This window comes from Cheilinus undulatus, linkage group 17, assembly GCF_018320785.1.
Source record: "Cheilinus undulatus linkage group 17, ASM1832078v1, whole genome shotgun sequence".
Taxonomy (NCBI): Eukaryota; Metazoa; Chordata; class Actinopteri; order Labriformes; family Labridae; genus Cheilinus; species Cheilinus undulatus.
Window position 1 is genome coordinate 40,105,724 of NC_054881.1, and position 16,254 is coordinate 40,121,977.

The 16,254-nt window shown below is 40.2% G+C and overlaps 1 protein-coding gene and 1 long non-coding RNA gene across 2 annotated transcripts in view; one reads left to right on the forward strand and one right to left on the reverse strand.

Annotated features, from left to right (window-relative positions):
- On the forward strand, positions 1–6,857 carry psmd5 (proteasome 26S subunit, non-ATPase 5). The gene is made up of 10 exons (XM_041811359.1): positions 1–189; positions 480–624; positions 706–819; positions 904–1,032; positions 3,616–3,725; positions 3,871–4,013; positions 4,257–4,448; positions 5,633–5,742; positions 5,823–5,963; positions 6,107–6,857. Exons 1-10 carry the CDS (start codon positions 17–19, stop codon positions 6,362–6,364), a joined length of 1,515 nt encoding a protein of 504 aa, XP_041667293.1. The 5' UTR covers positions 1–16; the 3' UTR covers positions 6,365–6,857.
- Positions 6,184–16,254, reverse strand: part of LOC121525379 — a 24,442-nt gene continuing 14,371 nt past the window's right edge. The window contains exon 3 of the long non-coding RNA XR_005993213.1: positions 6,184–6,301. This is a non-coding gene — a long non-coding RNA (uncharacterized LOC121525379). The remainder of the gene's footprint in view (positions 6,302–16,254) is intronic.

The window sequence follows — 16,254 nt, forward strand, 5'->3', positions numbered from 1 at the left end:
CCAAACATTCAGAGTCATGGCTGCTACCATTGAGAGTTTACTGGAGGAAATCTCCGGTGTGGAAAATCCAGTAGAGGAGCTACAGAGTTTAAAAACAGCGTTGATATCGATCCCTATCAGCGCTTTGAGGGATTCAGTCAGCGGACAGCGTTTCAATGTGATATTCTCCCTTTTAAACTCAAACGACAGGTTGGTCTGGTACAATGACAGTTCATACTGTTTAGCAAACTGCTGAGTCAGTCTTATGTCAACATTTGATATAAATGTCCCTAACAGTAACCTAGAACAACGAGTTAGCTTTACAGCAGGGTGTGTTAGCCAGCTAGCTCGTTTGAAAACGCAGCATAATAAGTGGGCTAGTTGTTAGCAAGCTATCAAGGGTGCAGTGCAGGTGTATACTGGGGTTCAAGAAGCGCCAAGCAGTAAGATAAATAATAATAATGATCAGCAGGTTAAAAGTTATTTATCTTCATTCACAGAGAGCAGGTGGAGTTATGTGTGGACATCCTTGAACGCATCTTGATGGCCCTGAGCCCCCTGACTCTGTCCCAGAGCTACAGAGCAGAGCTCAAGGGGGGTCTGACCCACCCTAATGAGACCGTCAAGATACTGGCTCTGACACAGGTAGGCTAGTTTTACCTGTGCACTCATGCTCAATTCTTCATCGGGCACTGCCCTTATTAAATGTCTACTTCTCTTTGTCAGATTGGTAGAATAGTGGAGAACCCTGATGCTGCCACTGAAGTCCTCAACAACCATGACATCCTGGAAGCTGTGATTAAATGCATTGGAGAAGAGAAGATGGCAGTGGCAAAGCAGGTGATGACTAAAGTATGAAAAATCCTGCATGTGTTTAAGATTTTTCTAGAGTGGGTGCTGACATTCTTGTTTTCTCTTTCGTAGGCCATCCAGTCACTGACAAAACTGAGCCACTCAAAACCTGGGTTAGACAAACTGTTCCACAGCGACCTGCTGAAAGTGATGAAGGATGTGATGGCTAAGAATGACATCATCAGATACAGAATATATGAGGTAATGCGTTTAAAAGGTACTCCGCCCCCTGGGTGTTTTACTCTTTTATTAATTTTATTAATCAATCATGGTCAATATAATTTGGATTTTACTTAAAATTGTACAAAAAACCCTTTAATGATAATCTTAAATAGTCTCAGTTTAATAGAAATATGTAAAGTAAAATAAGTGACCGTATAAATATTCACCCCTTCAAGTCAGTATATTGCAGATCCACCTTCTACCTTTACAAGCCTTCAAGGGCTGGCTGCTGAGAAACATCCCTACAGCAGGATGCTGCCACCAGTGTGCTTTGCAGTGGTGATGTGCAGTGTTTGGTGTCTCATCAGACCAGAGAACTTTCTTCCACTTGACCATGGAGTCTCTCACATGCCTTTTGGTGAACTCTGAGTTTTCTTCAACAGTGGCTTTCTCTTTGCCACTCTCCCGTAAAGCTCTGACTCTGTAGTCAACAGTTGTTGTCTGCAGAGTCTCTCCCATCTCAGCTGCTGGAGCTTGGAAGTCCTCCAGAGTAGTCATAGGTGTCTTGGTGGCCTCTCTCACTAGTCTCCTTCTTGCACACTCACTCGGATTGTGAGGACGGCCTGATCTAGGCAGATTTACACATTACATATGACATATTCCTTCCATTTCTCCATCATGGATTGAACTGAACTCCTGGGATGTTCAGTGCCTTGGAATTATTCGTCTCAATGCCCTGACTTTTATTTTTCAATTATCTTTTCTCTGAGTTGCTTGGAGTGTTCTTTTTATCTTCATGGTGTAATGGTAGCCAGGACTACTGATTAACTGGTGACTAGACATTCCAGACACAGGTGTCTTTATATGACTAGTAGTTTTTATATCACTTGAAACACATTCACTGCCCTAGGTGACACCCATTTCACTAATTGTGAGACTACTAGCACCAATTGTCTGGACCTCTGCTGAATTAGATCAGTCACTTAAAGGGAGTGAATATTTATATAGTCACTCATTTTGCATTACATATTTTTGTTTAATTACCTCCGCCAAGAAGGTTATGTGATAGGGTGGGTTTATTAGTTATTTAGTTTGTTTGTTAGTTAGTTTGTTTGTTTGTTAGTTTGTTAGCAATATAACTCAAAAAGTTATGGGTGGATTTTGATGAATTTTTCAGGAAATGTCAGAAATGGCATAAGGAAGAACTAATTAAATTTTGGGAGTGATCCAGATCACCGTCTGGATCCAGACATTTTTTTAAAGGATTCTTTACTATTGGGAGATAGGGCTAATAGCGGAGGTCTGCGCTGTTACCACTTTACACCAGGAGATGGTGGACATGAGTAACTTCAATCCCAGCAGCATTTTTGGTGTGTTTCTGTTCAAAGTTTTGGAGTTTATAGAGTTTGAAAGACACACCCCTGGTCAAGGAGACGAGTCGGAGCGTAACAGAGAGAAAGACAGTGAATTGTAGCAAGAATACTCACAATGCTGGGAGGAATAGAGGAATATTCACCCTCTGCCATGACTTCCAGTCGTCCGGTGAGACCATGGGTGAGACTGTCAGTGCATCTGTTGGCATTGGCAGGCAGTGCTTCCACCATAATGATCCACCCGTAGCGAAGTCAATGCTTTGTATCACTGGGTTGTCACCCCATCAGGGAGGGAGTAATTGGTGAATAATTGGTGAGTAATCAGTGGGGGGCACATGGGGACGGATCCAGGAATTTATTAAGGGATTCTTCACTATTGGGAGATAGGGCTAATGGCAGAGGTCTGCGATCTCCAAGTGCTTTTCTAGTTGACGTTACTTTGTAGAAATCTGATTTCACGTTGACATGGAGGGTTTTTTTTTTGTCATGTTTGTCAAAAAAAGCCAAATTATATTATATTGCCCATGACTGATTTATAAAATCAGTAAAAAGGTAAAACATCCAAGAGGGTGGTGAACACTTTTTATAGGCACTGTACCTGTGCAGATGACTGAATTAGAACAACTAATTCCATGTAGTTTTGAAAGACATTTATTTGGATGAAATCAGTGAAAGAATGACTAATCATTTCAGGATGTCCTGCCAGACTGTGGCCATTAAGGCTACATTCAGTCTGCAGGAAAGTTGGCCAACGTGTATTTTTTCCCACTAAGTTGTTACTTAAATTTGGTCACAAATCAAATACACGTCTGATTTTTTTTCACGATTTGACCTCTGTTCTATCAGTCTAATTGGAACTGACATGAATTCTACAAAATGTAGTTAAACATAATACAGTAACATAATTATAAAAATTATTTTCTTTGTAGCCAATGTGCAGGAAAGTGCCTGATGATGCTCAGTGCACATACCTGAGCGACTGTTGAATATGAGGCATCTTTTCTCTGGTGCTATGGCTTTTTCTACTTATATAATGAATTTTGAGTCACTGTAATACAACAGAGAGTTGCACACCAGCCAAATCATCTGATGGAATATCAGTCTATTCCAAATGCAGTTTTTTTCTAGGGCATCAAGTTGAAGAGCTTTTCTTTTGACATATCTAATAAAACATTTACAGGTTTCTGTGTTCAATAATTACATAAAAACTCAAACGGCTAAAAAAAAAATTTTTTTTTTCCTCTTGCAGCTGGTGGTGGAAATTTCTTCTGTTTCTCCCATTTCCCTTGGTTACTGTGCCAACAGCAGCTTAATTTCCCAGCTGCTGGGAGAGCTGACGGGAGATGATGTATTGATCAGGTAATTTAAAGGATCATATCAAGCAGAGAAGTTGTGAATAAGATAGTTAATTTAGGGTTGGTATCTTGTGGCACTCATAAAACTTGTTAAATGACTCTTCACTTCCTGCTTTTTTAAAATTAGTTGTTGTTTTCTCTTTCTTCAGAGCCACTGCTATTGAAATGGTGACCACTCTGGCCCACAGTCAGCACGGCCGTCAGTATTTGGCTCAACAGGGAATAATGGACAAGATCTCTAACATGATCAGAGGAGCAGAGACCGACCCCTTCTCCTCCCTCTACCTTCCTGGTGAGTCTCTCTAGAAATCTGCATAAATAGATCTAAAAATAAAGCTGATTTAATTTTATTTATGCAGCTAAATTAAGCTTTATTTATTTAGAAAAAATAGAAGCTGTCTGCTTAGAATAAAAGGAAATTAAATTTGTTTGGTTTTTCTAATCACTGAGCAGATATGTCAGGCTTTTTAAAAGGTTTTGTCTGCAATCAGCCTCATTATAATAGAAAGCATTATCATAAATTTTCCCTCTGTAGGTCTGGTGAAGTTCTTTGGAAACCTGGCCATAATGGACAGCCCTCAGCAGGTTTGTGAAACTTATCCAGCCTTCCAGAACAAGGTGTTTGAGATGGCTTTGGACCCGGACCCTGTGATGATTGGCGTGGCTCTGGACACTTTGGGTTTACTCGGATCTACTGTGGAGGGGAAGCAGGTCCTTCAGAAAACTGGTCAGTTTGTTGCCCTTCTTTTCTTTGTCTTCTCCTAGCTCTCCTCCAAAAGAACTAATATTAATCAAGGTATACACCATACTTAAACCAAGAAAGGATTTTTAAAAATATGCCAGACACATACAGGTGCATCCTGAAACTCTGGGACTTGAAAGATGAAAGATGAAATGCAAAATTTAGTTTCATCTGAACACAGGACTTTGGACCACTGAGCAATGGTCCTAGTAAAGGTGAGATACTTGTGATAATGCTTCAGGAGTGGCTTGACACTAGGAGCAGCACACTTTTAGTTCATTTCCTGGACCCGTCTCTGTGGTGCCTCTTGATCCACTGACTCCAGAGTCAGTCCAGTCCTTGTGAAGCTCCCCGAAGTTCTTGAATCTGCTTTGTTTGACGATCCTCTGAAGGCTGAGCTCACCCCTGTTGCTTGAGTCTTTTCCTTACCACACTTTTCCCCTTTGTCAACTTTCCATGAGTATGTTTTGATACAGCCTCTGAGAACAGCCTGTCCTTTCAGCAGTGGCCTTCTGTGGCTTACCCTCCTCATGGAGGATGCCAGTGATTGTCCTCCGGACATTTGTCAAGCCAGCAGTCTTCCCCATGATTGTGGTTGTGTGTACTGAACCAGAGTGAGAGAATGAAGGCTCAGTAAACTTTTACAAATTTGATTTTTCCACAATATTCAAATGCTTTGAGATGGTGGATTTTTTTTGTGAGCAATAAGCGATGATCATCAAGATTAAAACAATACAAGTCTTGAAATATTTCACTTTGTATGAGGTGAATCTAGAATATATGGAAGTTTAACTTTATGATGCAAATTGCAGGAAGAAATTAACTTTGACATGATACTCTAATTTTTTGAGATGCACCTGTATGTATGTTGACGTACCTGTTTCAGTTCACGTCTCACAAGTTTCTCTTATTTTAAACTCCCTTTAGTCTAATTACTTCGTTCAACAGAGTTATTGTCATGTATGTGAAGTAGGCTGATTCTATTGTGTGGCTTTTTATTGCTTGTATCACTCCCAAATACACCTAGAGTGTTTACACATATTGGCCCAATGTTAACAGCAGCATTTCCACTGTCCGCTGGAGTGACATGAGTCATCTACCAGAGGTCTTTTTCCTTATAATACTTGCCTTTTACTTTTAATCTTTGTTGACTATTATTTTGTCTTAAGGTGAAAAGTTCAAGGCCGTGTTATCAAGAATGAGCCAGCTCGCCAGTTCTGGAGCGACAGAGCTCCGAGTGCGCAGCTTGGACGCCATTTCACAACTCCTTACTCTGCAGGTATGTGCGTATCTGTTGGAAATGTCTTTAAATGTCATCTACACGACAACAAGTGGTCAGTTTTTGATGTTTTATTGCAGCCAGAGCAGCAGACAGAAGACCTTTTGGCCCTGACAGAGTTGTGGTTCCAGCTTTTGTCCAACCAGGCCATGGACATGATCCGCAACATCAGCACTCAGCCATTTCCAGAGCTGCATTGTGGGGCTTTACGGATATTCACCGTGAGTGCTCAGCTGTTACTAACTTACATTACTTCCTGTGGAAAAACAGCAGTACTGTGGATATCAAATGTTGTTTATTTGCATGGTCACACATAGCATAACGCAGTTATTTAGTGTATTCATGAGTGTGTGTGTGTTTTCAGGCCATTGCTACTCAGCCGTGGGGTCAGAAGCTGATGATCAGCACTCCCGGCTTCATGGAGTTTGTTTTGGATCGTTCCACGGGTCAGACCAAGGAGGCCAAAGATGCAAAGTTTGAACTGGTGGGGTCACTCCTGTGTTCATCGACAGCAGCAGAGATTCTGGGCAGCCAGCATTACATCAGCCTGAAGACGTATCTGAGAGAGGGACCGTACTATGTTTCAGCAGTGGCCTCAGTCAGCACAGAAGGGGCAGACTGAGGAAACACACACATACACACACTTTGTTTTCTGGTTAATGCTAAGGTAACAGGTAAGTGCCTGAGTAATCAGGGTTTAACAAATCAAATTGGACATAATAAACAGATTTTCTATAAAAATAAAGACTCTGCTTCTACAGAAATCAGGATGTGGTGTTTGCAAGAATGCAGCTCTTACTGTTGACAGTACTTCATTCTTAACTACACTAAACAAAATCCTCTAACAGGATGTTTTCAAGTCTTGAGGCTCCAGCTTATTCATCTATCTCTTTATTTAGGTTTTATTTCAAACAGTATGTTTATCAGACTTTTCTGATTGCACATCAAACTTTCAGACAGTATCTTCAGTCAGTTATTGACCATTGTAACTTTAATTCTCCAACAACAGAAAAAATGATTCCTCCTTATAAACATGGAAACACCTCAAATATTATTGAGTTGAATAAATGCAGCTGATTTGTATTTTATTTTTATTAAACATGACATGTTCTTTAGTGCAGATGTTTTTATTGTTTTTTTTTCTTTTTTTGAGTCAGTAGAACTGGAGAAAAAAAAGGCAAATAAGAAAATCAAACAGTTTAGCATAGATGTGGACAATTTCTAGGGATGGGCAGTATGGACCAAAAATCCTATTTCTGTATTTCTATAGCTGGATGGGGTTACATGATGCATATGTCATTTTTTTCTGTAAAGAAGAAACAAAAACAAAGTCTGTTCCATCCACATGGGCTGGATGCTGAATGTCACACAGGTTTGTTAAGAGACAGCTGCCCAATGTTTACATATACCTTAGAAAATGGGGTAAAAATAAACCATCTGTTTGTGAAAAATGCACCTTGAATAGAGCGATAATCCCTCATTCAGACTGAACTGTACCATCAGATTATCTTGTGGTCGATAAGGGTGTTAATTCTAGTGGTAAGTGATATTTTAGTGAGAAGGAAAAAAAAACTTTATTCTTATAAATCACTGTCAGTATCCCTGGCTACCATTACACCCCGAAGACAAGAGAACATTTAAAGCAACTCAGAGAAAAGATAATTGAAAAGTCTAAGTCAGGGGATAGATACAAAAAATAAAATCCAAGGCACTGAACGTCCCCCAAAATTCAGTTAAAGCCATCATCAAGAAATGGAAGGAATATGGTACATGTGTAAATCTGCCTGGATCAGACCGTCCTCACAAACTGAGCGTGCAAGAAGGAGACTAGTGAGAGAGGCCACCAAGACACCAACAACTGTTGGCCGGGTTCTTCACTAGTCAAAGCTTTATGGGAGAGTGGCAAAGAGAAAGACACTGTTAAAGAAAACTGAGATTCAATCTGGACTAGAGTTCACTAAAAGGCATGAGGGAGACTCCATGGTCAAGAGGAAGAAAGTTCTTTTGTCTGATGAGAAAAAAATTGAGCTTTTTGACCACCAACACACAATCACCACTGTGAAGCATGGCAGCATCATGCTGTAGGGATGCTTCTTGGCAGCAGGTCCTGGAAGGCTTGTAAAGGCAGAGGTTAAAATGAAGGTGGGCAAAAGAAAATTCTGGAGGATGATCTTATTCAGCCTGCAAGTGAACCATGGCTTGGGAGATTTCAGACAATGGGCTGAAGCGTACAGAGAAAGCTACATGGAAATGGTTTTAAAGACAACAAGGGTATGAGTCAAAGCCCAGACCTCAGTCCAGTAGGGAATTACTTGCTGGACATGACTGACATGTTGTTGATTAGGTTAACTGGAAAAAGGCTGGTAGCATGATTGGGAATTTTAAAAAATGCATCCCAGAGAGGATGAGTACTTCTGAAGAGTAGATATCACACAATGTCTCAACTTTTTAGAAATTTGAAACTTGAATTAAAAGGACCATTTTTATATTGCTAGTTGTTGCTCTTTGGCTCCTAAGTCAATGTTGCCTTTAATCGATTATGAATCGGAGATCATTTAGACAGGGAGAAAAGTTCTGCTACAACAGAGTTTATTTTTTCAAGGCCAAACTTCTTTACTTTCTTTTTTTTTACATCTTAAATATTCAGAAATACTGAAGAGACCTTGGGTAGAAATGCAAAAAGGAAGCGAGGTTTGTTTGAGCTTGGTGCTTGAGTATTTCCACCGTTTCTTTTACTGTACGCTGAGTCAGCACATGAAAGTCAGGGTCATTGTTTAATTGAACAAAATGCCGAGCATTTATCATTGAAAATGTGCTAGATTTATCGGTCCTTTTATGCTGAAATGAAACATCTCTGAAAAGCAGCTTTCTAATTTAGAAAAATCCACATCTGTAACAGAAAGATGAATCCCTGACTGGAATTTTTAATCATCAAAATCCATAGCTGAAAGCAGAATGAATCTACAGAAGCTTAGACACAAGTCAGATTCATTTTATGTCTTTTGGCTTCTGTTCAGAGCTACGACGCGTTCACGGACATACAGTGGAGGATCATCTCAGACAGCAGATGGAGACGGTCACAGAGCAGGAGGAGAGGTCTGACTTCTGAATATAGCATCAAAGCTAGAGTGAGATTTTGGCTCGGTGAACTCAGGCCTTGGCTAAAATGCTGATGATTGAATTCAACTTGAGAGTAGACATTTTTCCCCTCTTGCATCCCTGCCTTTGTGCACAGATATACAGAAAGTATTCAGACCTGCTTCACTTTTTAGTTTCTCCTATGCTGCAGCCTGAAAAATGATTCTCAATGATCTACCACATCATGATAAAGTGAAAACAGAATTTTAGACATTTTTGCAAATGTAAGAACTGAAACAGCATATCAACACAAGTATTCAGACCCTTTGCAACAACACTTGAAATTTCACTTAGGGGCTTCCCAGTTCTTCTACACCATATATTTTGGATATATTGGTTTGCAAATGTCCTTAAACATCTGCCTTTCACTCGTGTTCAGTTATAATGCCATTAAATACCACTTTTTCATATTTTTGGGCCATTTTACAACTTCTTTTTGCTTCTTTTTCACCATTTTTCCACTTTTTTCCCATTTTGCCCCTTTTCACCTTTTTGCCCATTTAAGCTACCTTTCATCATTAAATATCCCTTTTCCCTTTTTTTTTGCAACATCTTTTTGCTACTTTTTCCCAAGTTTTGTCACTTTTATCCCATTTTTTGGCCTTTTTTTAAACCATTTTTTGCCACTTTTTGTCCATTTAAGCAACCTTGTGCCATCAAATACCACTTGTTTCCTTTTTTCCCAAGTTTTGCCTCTTCTTTTTGCCATTTTCCATAATTTTTTGCCACTTTTTGCCCATTTAAACTACCCTTTGCCATTACATACCACTTGTTTCCTCTTTTTTTGCCCATTTTTGACACTCTTGACTGCTTTTTGCCCATTTAAGTCACTTTCCACTCATGTTGTCACTTTCTCATACATTTTTGCTACTTTCTGACCATTTTGCCACTTTTTCTCCCCATTTTCACCTATTTCTTGCTGCTTTTTGACCATTTTTGCCACCTTTAACCTAGTGTTATTGCTACTTCAAGCTGTTTTTGCCTCTTTTCACCTCTTAGATTGTGGCTCTTGCAAAGGCATTTTTCAATAATTTGGCTCTTTGGTTCAGTAACACTATAGTATAGTCCCTATAGTACCTATAAGTCTATCCATTTTGCTCCATGCACAGCAGAGGTTCGCAAAGCAAATCACTGTTTTTCTTGTTTATGGTTCTGCACCTCCCTGAAGCTCTGTGGCGCCCCCCAGAGGAGGCCCGCCTCACACTTTGCAAACCACTGATCTACACCTTGTTTGGAGTCCACTTATGGTGAATTAAACTGATCAGGCATGATTTGGAAAGGCACACACCTCTATGTAGAAGGCCTCACAGCTGACAATGCATACCAGCAAAAACCAAACTATGAGGTCAGAGGAACTGTCTGCAGAGCTCAGAGACAGGGTTGTTGACAGGCACAGATCTGGGGAAAGATACAAAAAGTTCACAGCGGCCTCCATAATCCTCAAATGGAAGATGTTTGGCACAACCAGGACTCCTCCAAGAGCTGGTCGCCTGGCCACCTGAGCAATCGGGGAAGAACGGCCTTAGTAAGAGAGGTGAGCAAGAACCCGATGGTCACTCTGACTGAGCTCCAGAGATCCGATGTGGAGATGGGACAATGTTCCAGTAAGACAACCATCACTGCAGTCTTCCACCAATCTGGGCTTTATGATCTGTTTGGAGTCTGCAGAAAACCCCAACTTAAAGCCATTAGGCTTTTATGTGTTTTTTTCGCTAAGGAGAGGCCTCCGTCTTGGCTCTCTGACATCAGCCCAGATAGGTGCCTCCTGAATGCCTCTCTTTGGAGGTCTTCCCAGCATGCCCAACTGAGAGGAGACCTCCAGGTAGATCTAGAATGGGCTGGAGGGATTATATATCCCTTCTTGCCATGGAATGCCTCAGGATTCCCCAGGAGGAGCTGGAAAATGTAGCTGAGGAGAAGGATGCCTGGGTCAGCTTGATTAGCTGTTTTTTTTTTTTTTTTCTAGATTTATTTTTGGGCATTTTTGTGCCTTTATTAGATAGAGGAGGAAAGTGGATAGAGTTGGAAACAGGGTTAAGAGGGGGAGAGAGACATGCGGTGAAGGGCCTCAGGCCGGATTCGAGCCTGGGCCGCCCGCGTACATGGGGAGCGCCTTTAACCACTAGGCCACCTGCTCCCCGATTAGCTGTATTTTAAGGTAAATTTTCAGTTCATGACAATGTACTTACACGTACAGTGCTTAACAAATGCATTAGACCACCTGTCATATTTGTCTCAGAGACCATCCAGCATCATGAAATGCTTTAATGCAGACTCTTTCATTTTCAGTGAGCTCTCCACGTTTTACCATTTTGAACAGGAATGAGGAATTTCAAACTGAATTCACCCAAATTTGAGCTGGCTCACTGGGCTTCTCTGAGAAGTCAGAAATGAATCAAGCATAACATTCAACCACTAAAACTCATTTTTCTATTCAGGAATGCAAGTAAATAACTATAATTTACATATTTATCAAGAAATAACAATGTTCTTTACTATTTTTTCAGTTATTTTGTAAATCAGTAAATTTGAAAATTCATGGATAACAATAATAATTATATTTTAGCATTAAAAATATCATTTGGGTTAAAGAGCTTCTACATATTGGTATATTAACCATTGCAGAAACATTAAAATGATTTTGGTAATTACCAATGCTGTTAATTTAGGGCAGCTGTGGCATAAACCTTACTTTGGTTAGGGTAGTCTAATAAATAATAATAATAAAAATAATACATTTGTTAAGCACTGTACATAAACCTGCATACACAGACAAAAAAACAGCCCCAAAGTAAGGAAAATACTATTTTTATTATTTTTGGTATCCCTGTCTTGCCATACAAGCTCTGGGCTTTCACTTTACTCAAGTTCAGTGGTTTTCAAAGTGTGAGGCGGGCCTCCCCTGGGGGGCGCCACAGAGCTTCAGGGGAGGCGTGTGCATGGAGCAAAATGGATAAACTTATAGTTACTATAGGGACTATGCTATAGAGTAGTGTTACTGAACCAAAGAACCAAATTATTGAAAATAACCTTTGCAAGAGCCACAGTCTAAGCCACATCGGATCTCTGGAGCTCAGTCAGAGTGACCATCGGGTTCTTGCTCACCTCTCTTACTAAGGCCGTTCTACCCCGATTGCTCAGGTGGCCAGGCGACCAGCTCTTGGAGGAGTCCTGGTTGTGCCAAACATCTTCCATTTGAGGATTATGGAGGCCGCTGTGAACTTTTTGTATCTTTCCCCAGATCTGTGCCTGTCAACAACCCTGTCTCTGAGCTCTGCAGACAGTTCCTCTGACCTCATGGTTTGGTTTTTGCTGGTATGCATTGTCAGCTGTGAGGCCTTCTATAGAGAGGTGTGTGCCTTTCCAAATCATGCCTGATCAGTTTAATTCACCATAAGTGGACTCCAAACAAGGTGTAGATCAGTGGTTTGCAAAGTGTGAGGCGGGCCTCCTCTGGGGGGCGCCACAGAGCCTCAGGGAGGTGCAGAACCATAAACCAGAAAAACAGTGATTTGCTTTGCGAACCTCTGCTGTGCATGGAGCAAAATGGATAGACTTATAGTTACTATAGGGACTATGCTATAGAGCAGTGTTACTGAAACAAAGAGCCAAATTACTGAAAAATACCTTTGCAAGAGCCACAATCTAAGAGGTGAAAAGAGGCAAAAACAGCTTGAAGTAGCAATAAAACTAGGTTGAAGGTGGCAAAAATGGTCAAAAAGCAGCAAAAAATGGGTGAAAATGGGGAGAAAAAGTGGCAAAATGGTCAGAAAGTAGCAAAAATGTATGAGAAAGTGACAAAACATGAGTGGAAAGTGACTTAAATGGGCAAAAAGCAGTCAAGAGTGTCAAAAATGGGCAAAAAAAGAGGAAACAAGTGGTATGTAATGGCAAAGGGTAGTTTAAATGGGCAAAAAGTGGCAAAAAATTATGGAAAATGGCAAAAAGAAGAGGCAAAACTTGGGAAAAAAGGAAACAAGTGGTATTTGATGGCACAAGGTTGCTTAAATGGACAAAAAGTGGCAAAAAATGGTTTAAAAAAAGGCCAAAAAATGGGATAAAAGTGACAAAACTTGGAAAAGTGGCAAAAAGATGTTGCAAAAAAAAAAGGGAAAAGGGATATTTAATGATGAAAGGTAGCTTAAATTGGCAAATAGGTGAAAAGGGGCAAAAATGGGATAAAAGTGGAAAAAATTGTGAAAAAGAGGCAAAAAGAAGTTGTAAAATGGCCCAAAAAAATGAAAAAGGGTATTTATTGGCATTATAACTGAATAAGAGCGAAAGGCAGATGTTTCAGGACATTTGCAAACCAATATATCCCAAATATATTCATGTTAAAAATGTGTAAAGATTAGACATAAATGTTTGAAATGTTGTTAATCTGAGTCATTTTTGTGGGTGGGGGTCCATCAAATGAATAAGTTCTTCTTAGGGGAGGCTCACTCTCACACACTTTGAAACCCCCTGATCTAGTTATACGATGGGAAGGGTCTTGGGTGTCAAATGTGCTTTCCTGGAGTGGATGTCTCCAAGGACAGGCTTCTGAAATTTGGTTTAGACACATCTTGAATGTTGGAGGAGATTCACCATTTCTCTCTCTTTGTACAATTTGAAAGCCTTCTACCCACAGTGAAAACTACAACCCTTCACCTAAGGGTAAGTATTTTTTCAATCAGTGCTTTTGCAGGAATAAGACAACTTTCAGGTTTATGTAAATGTTTAAAGAATTAAGTGCATTGTCATATTTTTGGGATTTATCCTGCATTTCTGCACAGCTTGAAGGTAACATCTAATAGTTGATGCAGCCATCATCAGGTGCAAAAAACAAATCTTGTGCAGAATTATATGAACACACAAATGTTAAACGTCCTCCTTTAACCTGCAGACATAAGCCCCCTCTGAACCCTGGAGAAATAATCTCCCAGATGTGATTTTTCTCCAGCAGAAAAAAAAGGAGACTTCCCACTTGAGTCGATCGCTCTGACTCAATCCTGAACATCCATCATGAGCTTAAACTCCTCAGCAACCTCGTGTCACCGTCTCCCCGGTGAATCATATCACCTCTCCCACGTCTCCTCCGTACTTGCTGCAGTTTGCGTCATCAAATAAACAGAAATAATTATTAAAAAAAACATCCAGACTGTCAATCTTAACATTTTATTTTCATTTTTTCCTCTGGCATTTCTTCAGGAGTACTGGAAGTCGTTTAGTTTTATCTTTTATCATTGAGTGTTTAGCATTTTCCTCCTGATTATACAAATACAGCACAGACTAAAAACCATTTTATATAGTCTGACATTTTCTCCAGCCTTTTTCCTTTCAATATATTTTGTGCAGCTCTTGGTGTAACAATCTCATGCTGTTCTGTCTTCATTCTTTGTGGTCTAACCTTTCATATAACCTCCTGTCTGAGGAGAGCTCTGTTAATCCCAGCGAAGCTGCTGGCCTCTGTGTTCTCCCCTGCTGCGCCTGTAAAAGGTTTGAAAATCTACTATTTAAGATCAACAAGCCTGAGGAACACTGACAGCCGGTACATGATGAAGAAAATATAGGAGTTTAAGATTTGACTAGCCTAATGAATCATCCTGTCGTCATTTAGTCTTTGTATTTGGAGTCAGCCTGCTGTGCTGTGATAAATGACGTGTTTTTCCTTTAATGTGTTTATTATGCCAGTCTGTTAATTTTAGGGATTTATTTTTCTTAAATTGCTCTTAATTTTCTTTTTTGCATTACGCAGATTACACATGCACATTTACATCCTTTTACTGATTTTAGAAATCAATCGTGTTCAATAGAATTTGGCTATTTTGACAAAAAAAAAAACCCTCTTTAATACCAACATGGAATCAGATTTCCACAAAATAAAGTCCCTTAAATAAAAATATGTAATGTAAAATAAGTGAGTGACCTAATTCAACAGATTTCCAGCTAATTGGTGCTAGTAGTCTCACAATTAGTGAAATGGAGATCATCTGAGTGCAGTGAGTGTGTCTCAAATGATTGTAGTATAAAGACACCTGTGTCTGGAAGGTCCAGTCACTACTTAATCAGTACTCCTCACTACCATTGCACCATGAAGACAAAAGAACACTCAGGAGTCAGGAGATGGATACAAAAAAAGTCAAGGCTCTGAACATCCCCCTGAATTCAGTTAAATCCATCAAGAAGAAATGAAGGAGTATGTCACGTGTAAATCTGCCCAGATCAGATCGTCCTCACAAACTGAGTGAGCGTGCAAGAAGGAGACTAGTGAGAGAGGCCACCAAGACACCTATGACTACTCCGAAGGAGTACCAAGCTTCAGCAGCTGAGATGGGAGAGACTCTGCAGACAACAACTGTTGGCCGGGTTCTTCACCAGTCAGAGCTTTATGGGAGAGTGGCAAAGAGAAAGACACTGTTGGAGAAAACTCAGATTCAATCTGGACTAGAGTTCAGCAAAAGACATGTGGGAGACGCCATTGGCCATCAGACAAGATGCACCAAGCACTGCACATCACCACAAACGCATCATCCCCACTGTGAAGCACCATGGTGGCAGCATCATGCTGTGGGGATGCTTCTTGGACAATTTCATTCAGTCTGCAAGAGAATTAAAAGGGTAAAACATCCAAGGGGGTGAATACTTTTTAAAGTCGTTGTGTTTTCTTTTAATTTATTTTCCACATTTTACAATTTAAAAATGTGAAGTTCACTTTCCTTATTTAAAAAAAAAAAATTAAAAACCAGATGTAAAAAATTACAAAGATCAGGTATGATGAAGAGTTGTGAAAATATTAAGATTGGATTATTGTGCTGGGACTTTCTTTTTTTTTTACTTAACCATTTATTTTGTAAGATGCTTGAAAGTTTGCCTGTTTGTTCAGAAGACATATAATGTAAGTAACCATGTAAGCTATGAGCGGCCCAGCTGAAGATATATTGTAAGGATGGCACTTTAGCACATTTTTTGGCGAGAGGCATCTGGCTGCAGCCCTCAGGCAAACCTCTACGCTGCACAGTCCAGCGTACGGCGCTATATTTGGGTGTGCAGCAACACACCCCGACCCCTACGCTGGACCGTGCAGCGTAGAGGTTTGCCTGAGGGCTGCAGCCAGATGCCTCTCACCAAAAAATGTGCTAAAGTGCCTTCGAGAGCCAGAATGTGTGCTAAAGTGACCTCCTGGTTGGCAAAACACACTAAACTGCCCTCTTGGGTGGAATAAACACACTTAATTGCCCTCATGGCTGGTTTAAACATGATTAACTGCCCTCTCAGGTGGTAAAAATGCGTGCTTAAGTGCCCTCCTGGTTGGCAAAACATTACTGTTGCAATGACTTTTATGCTGGGCCCTTTTTTGATCTCTATTGAGCCAGAACTATATCTCACAGAACC

Bases quoted from the DNA above. Each gene is read 5' to 3' on its own strand.
- psmd5 (XM_041811359.1), top strand. From the start codon at position 17: ATGGCTGCTACCATTGAGAGTTTACTGGAGGAAATCTCCGGTGTGGAA. The intron at 190-479 runs GTTGGTCTGGTA...CTTCATTCACAG, and splicing joins CTTTTAAACTCAAACGACAG to AGAGCAGGTGGAGTTATGTG. The intron at 820-903 runs GTGATGACTAAA...TCTCTTTCGTAG, and splicing joins AGATGGCAGTGGCAAAGCAG to GCCATCCAGTCACTGACAAA.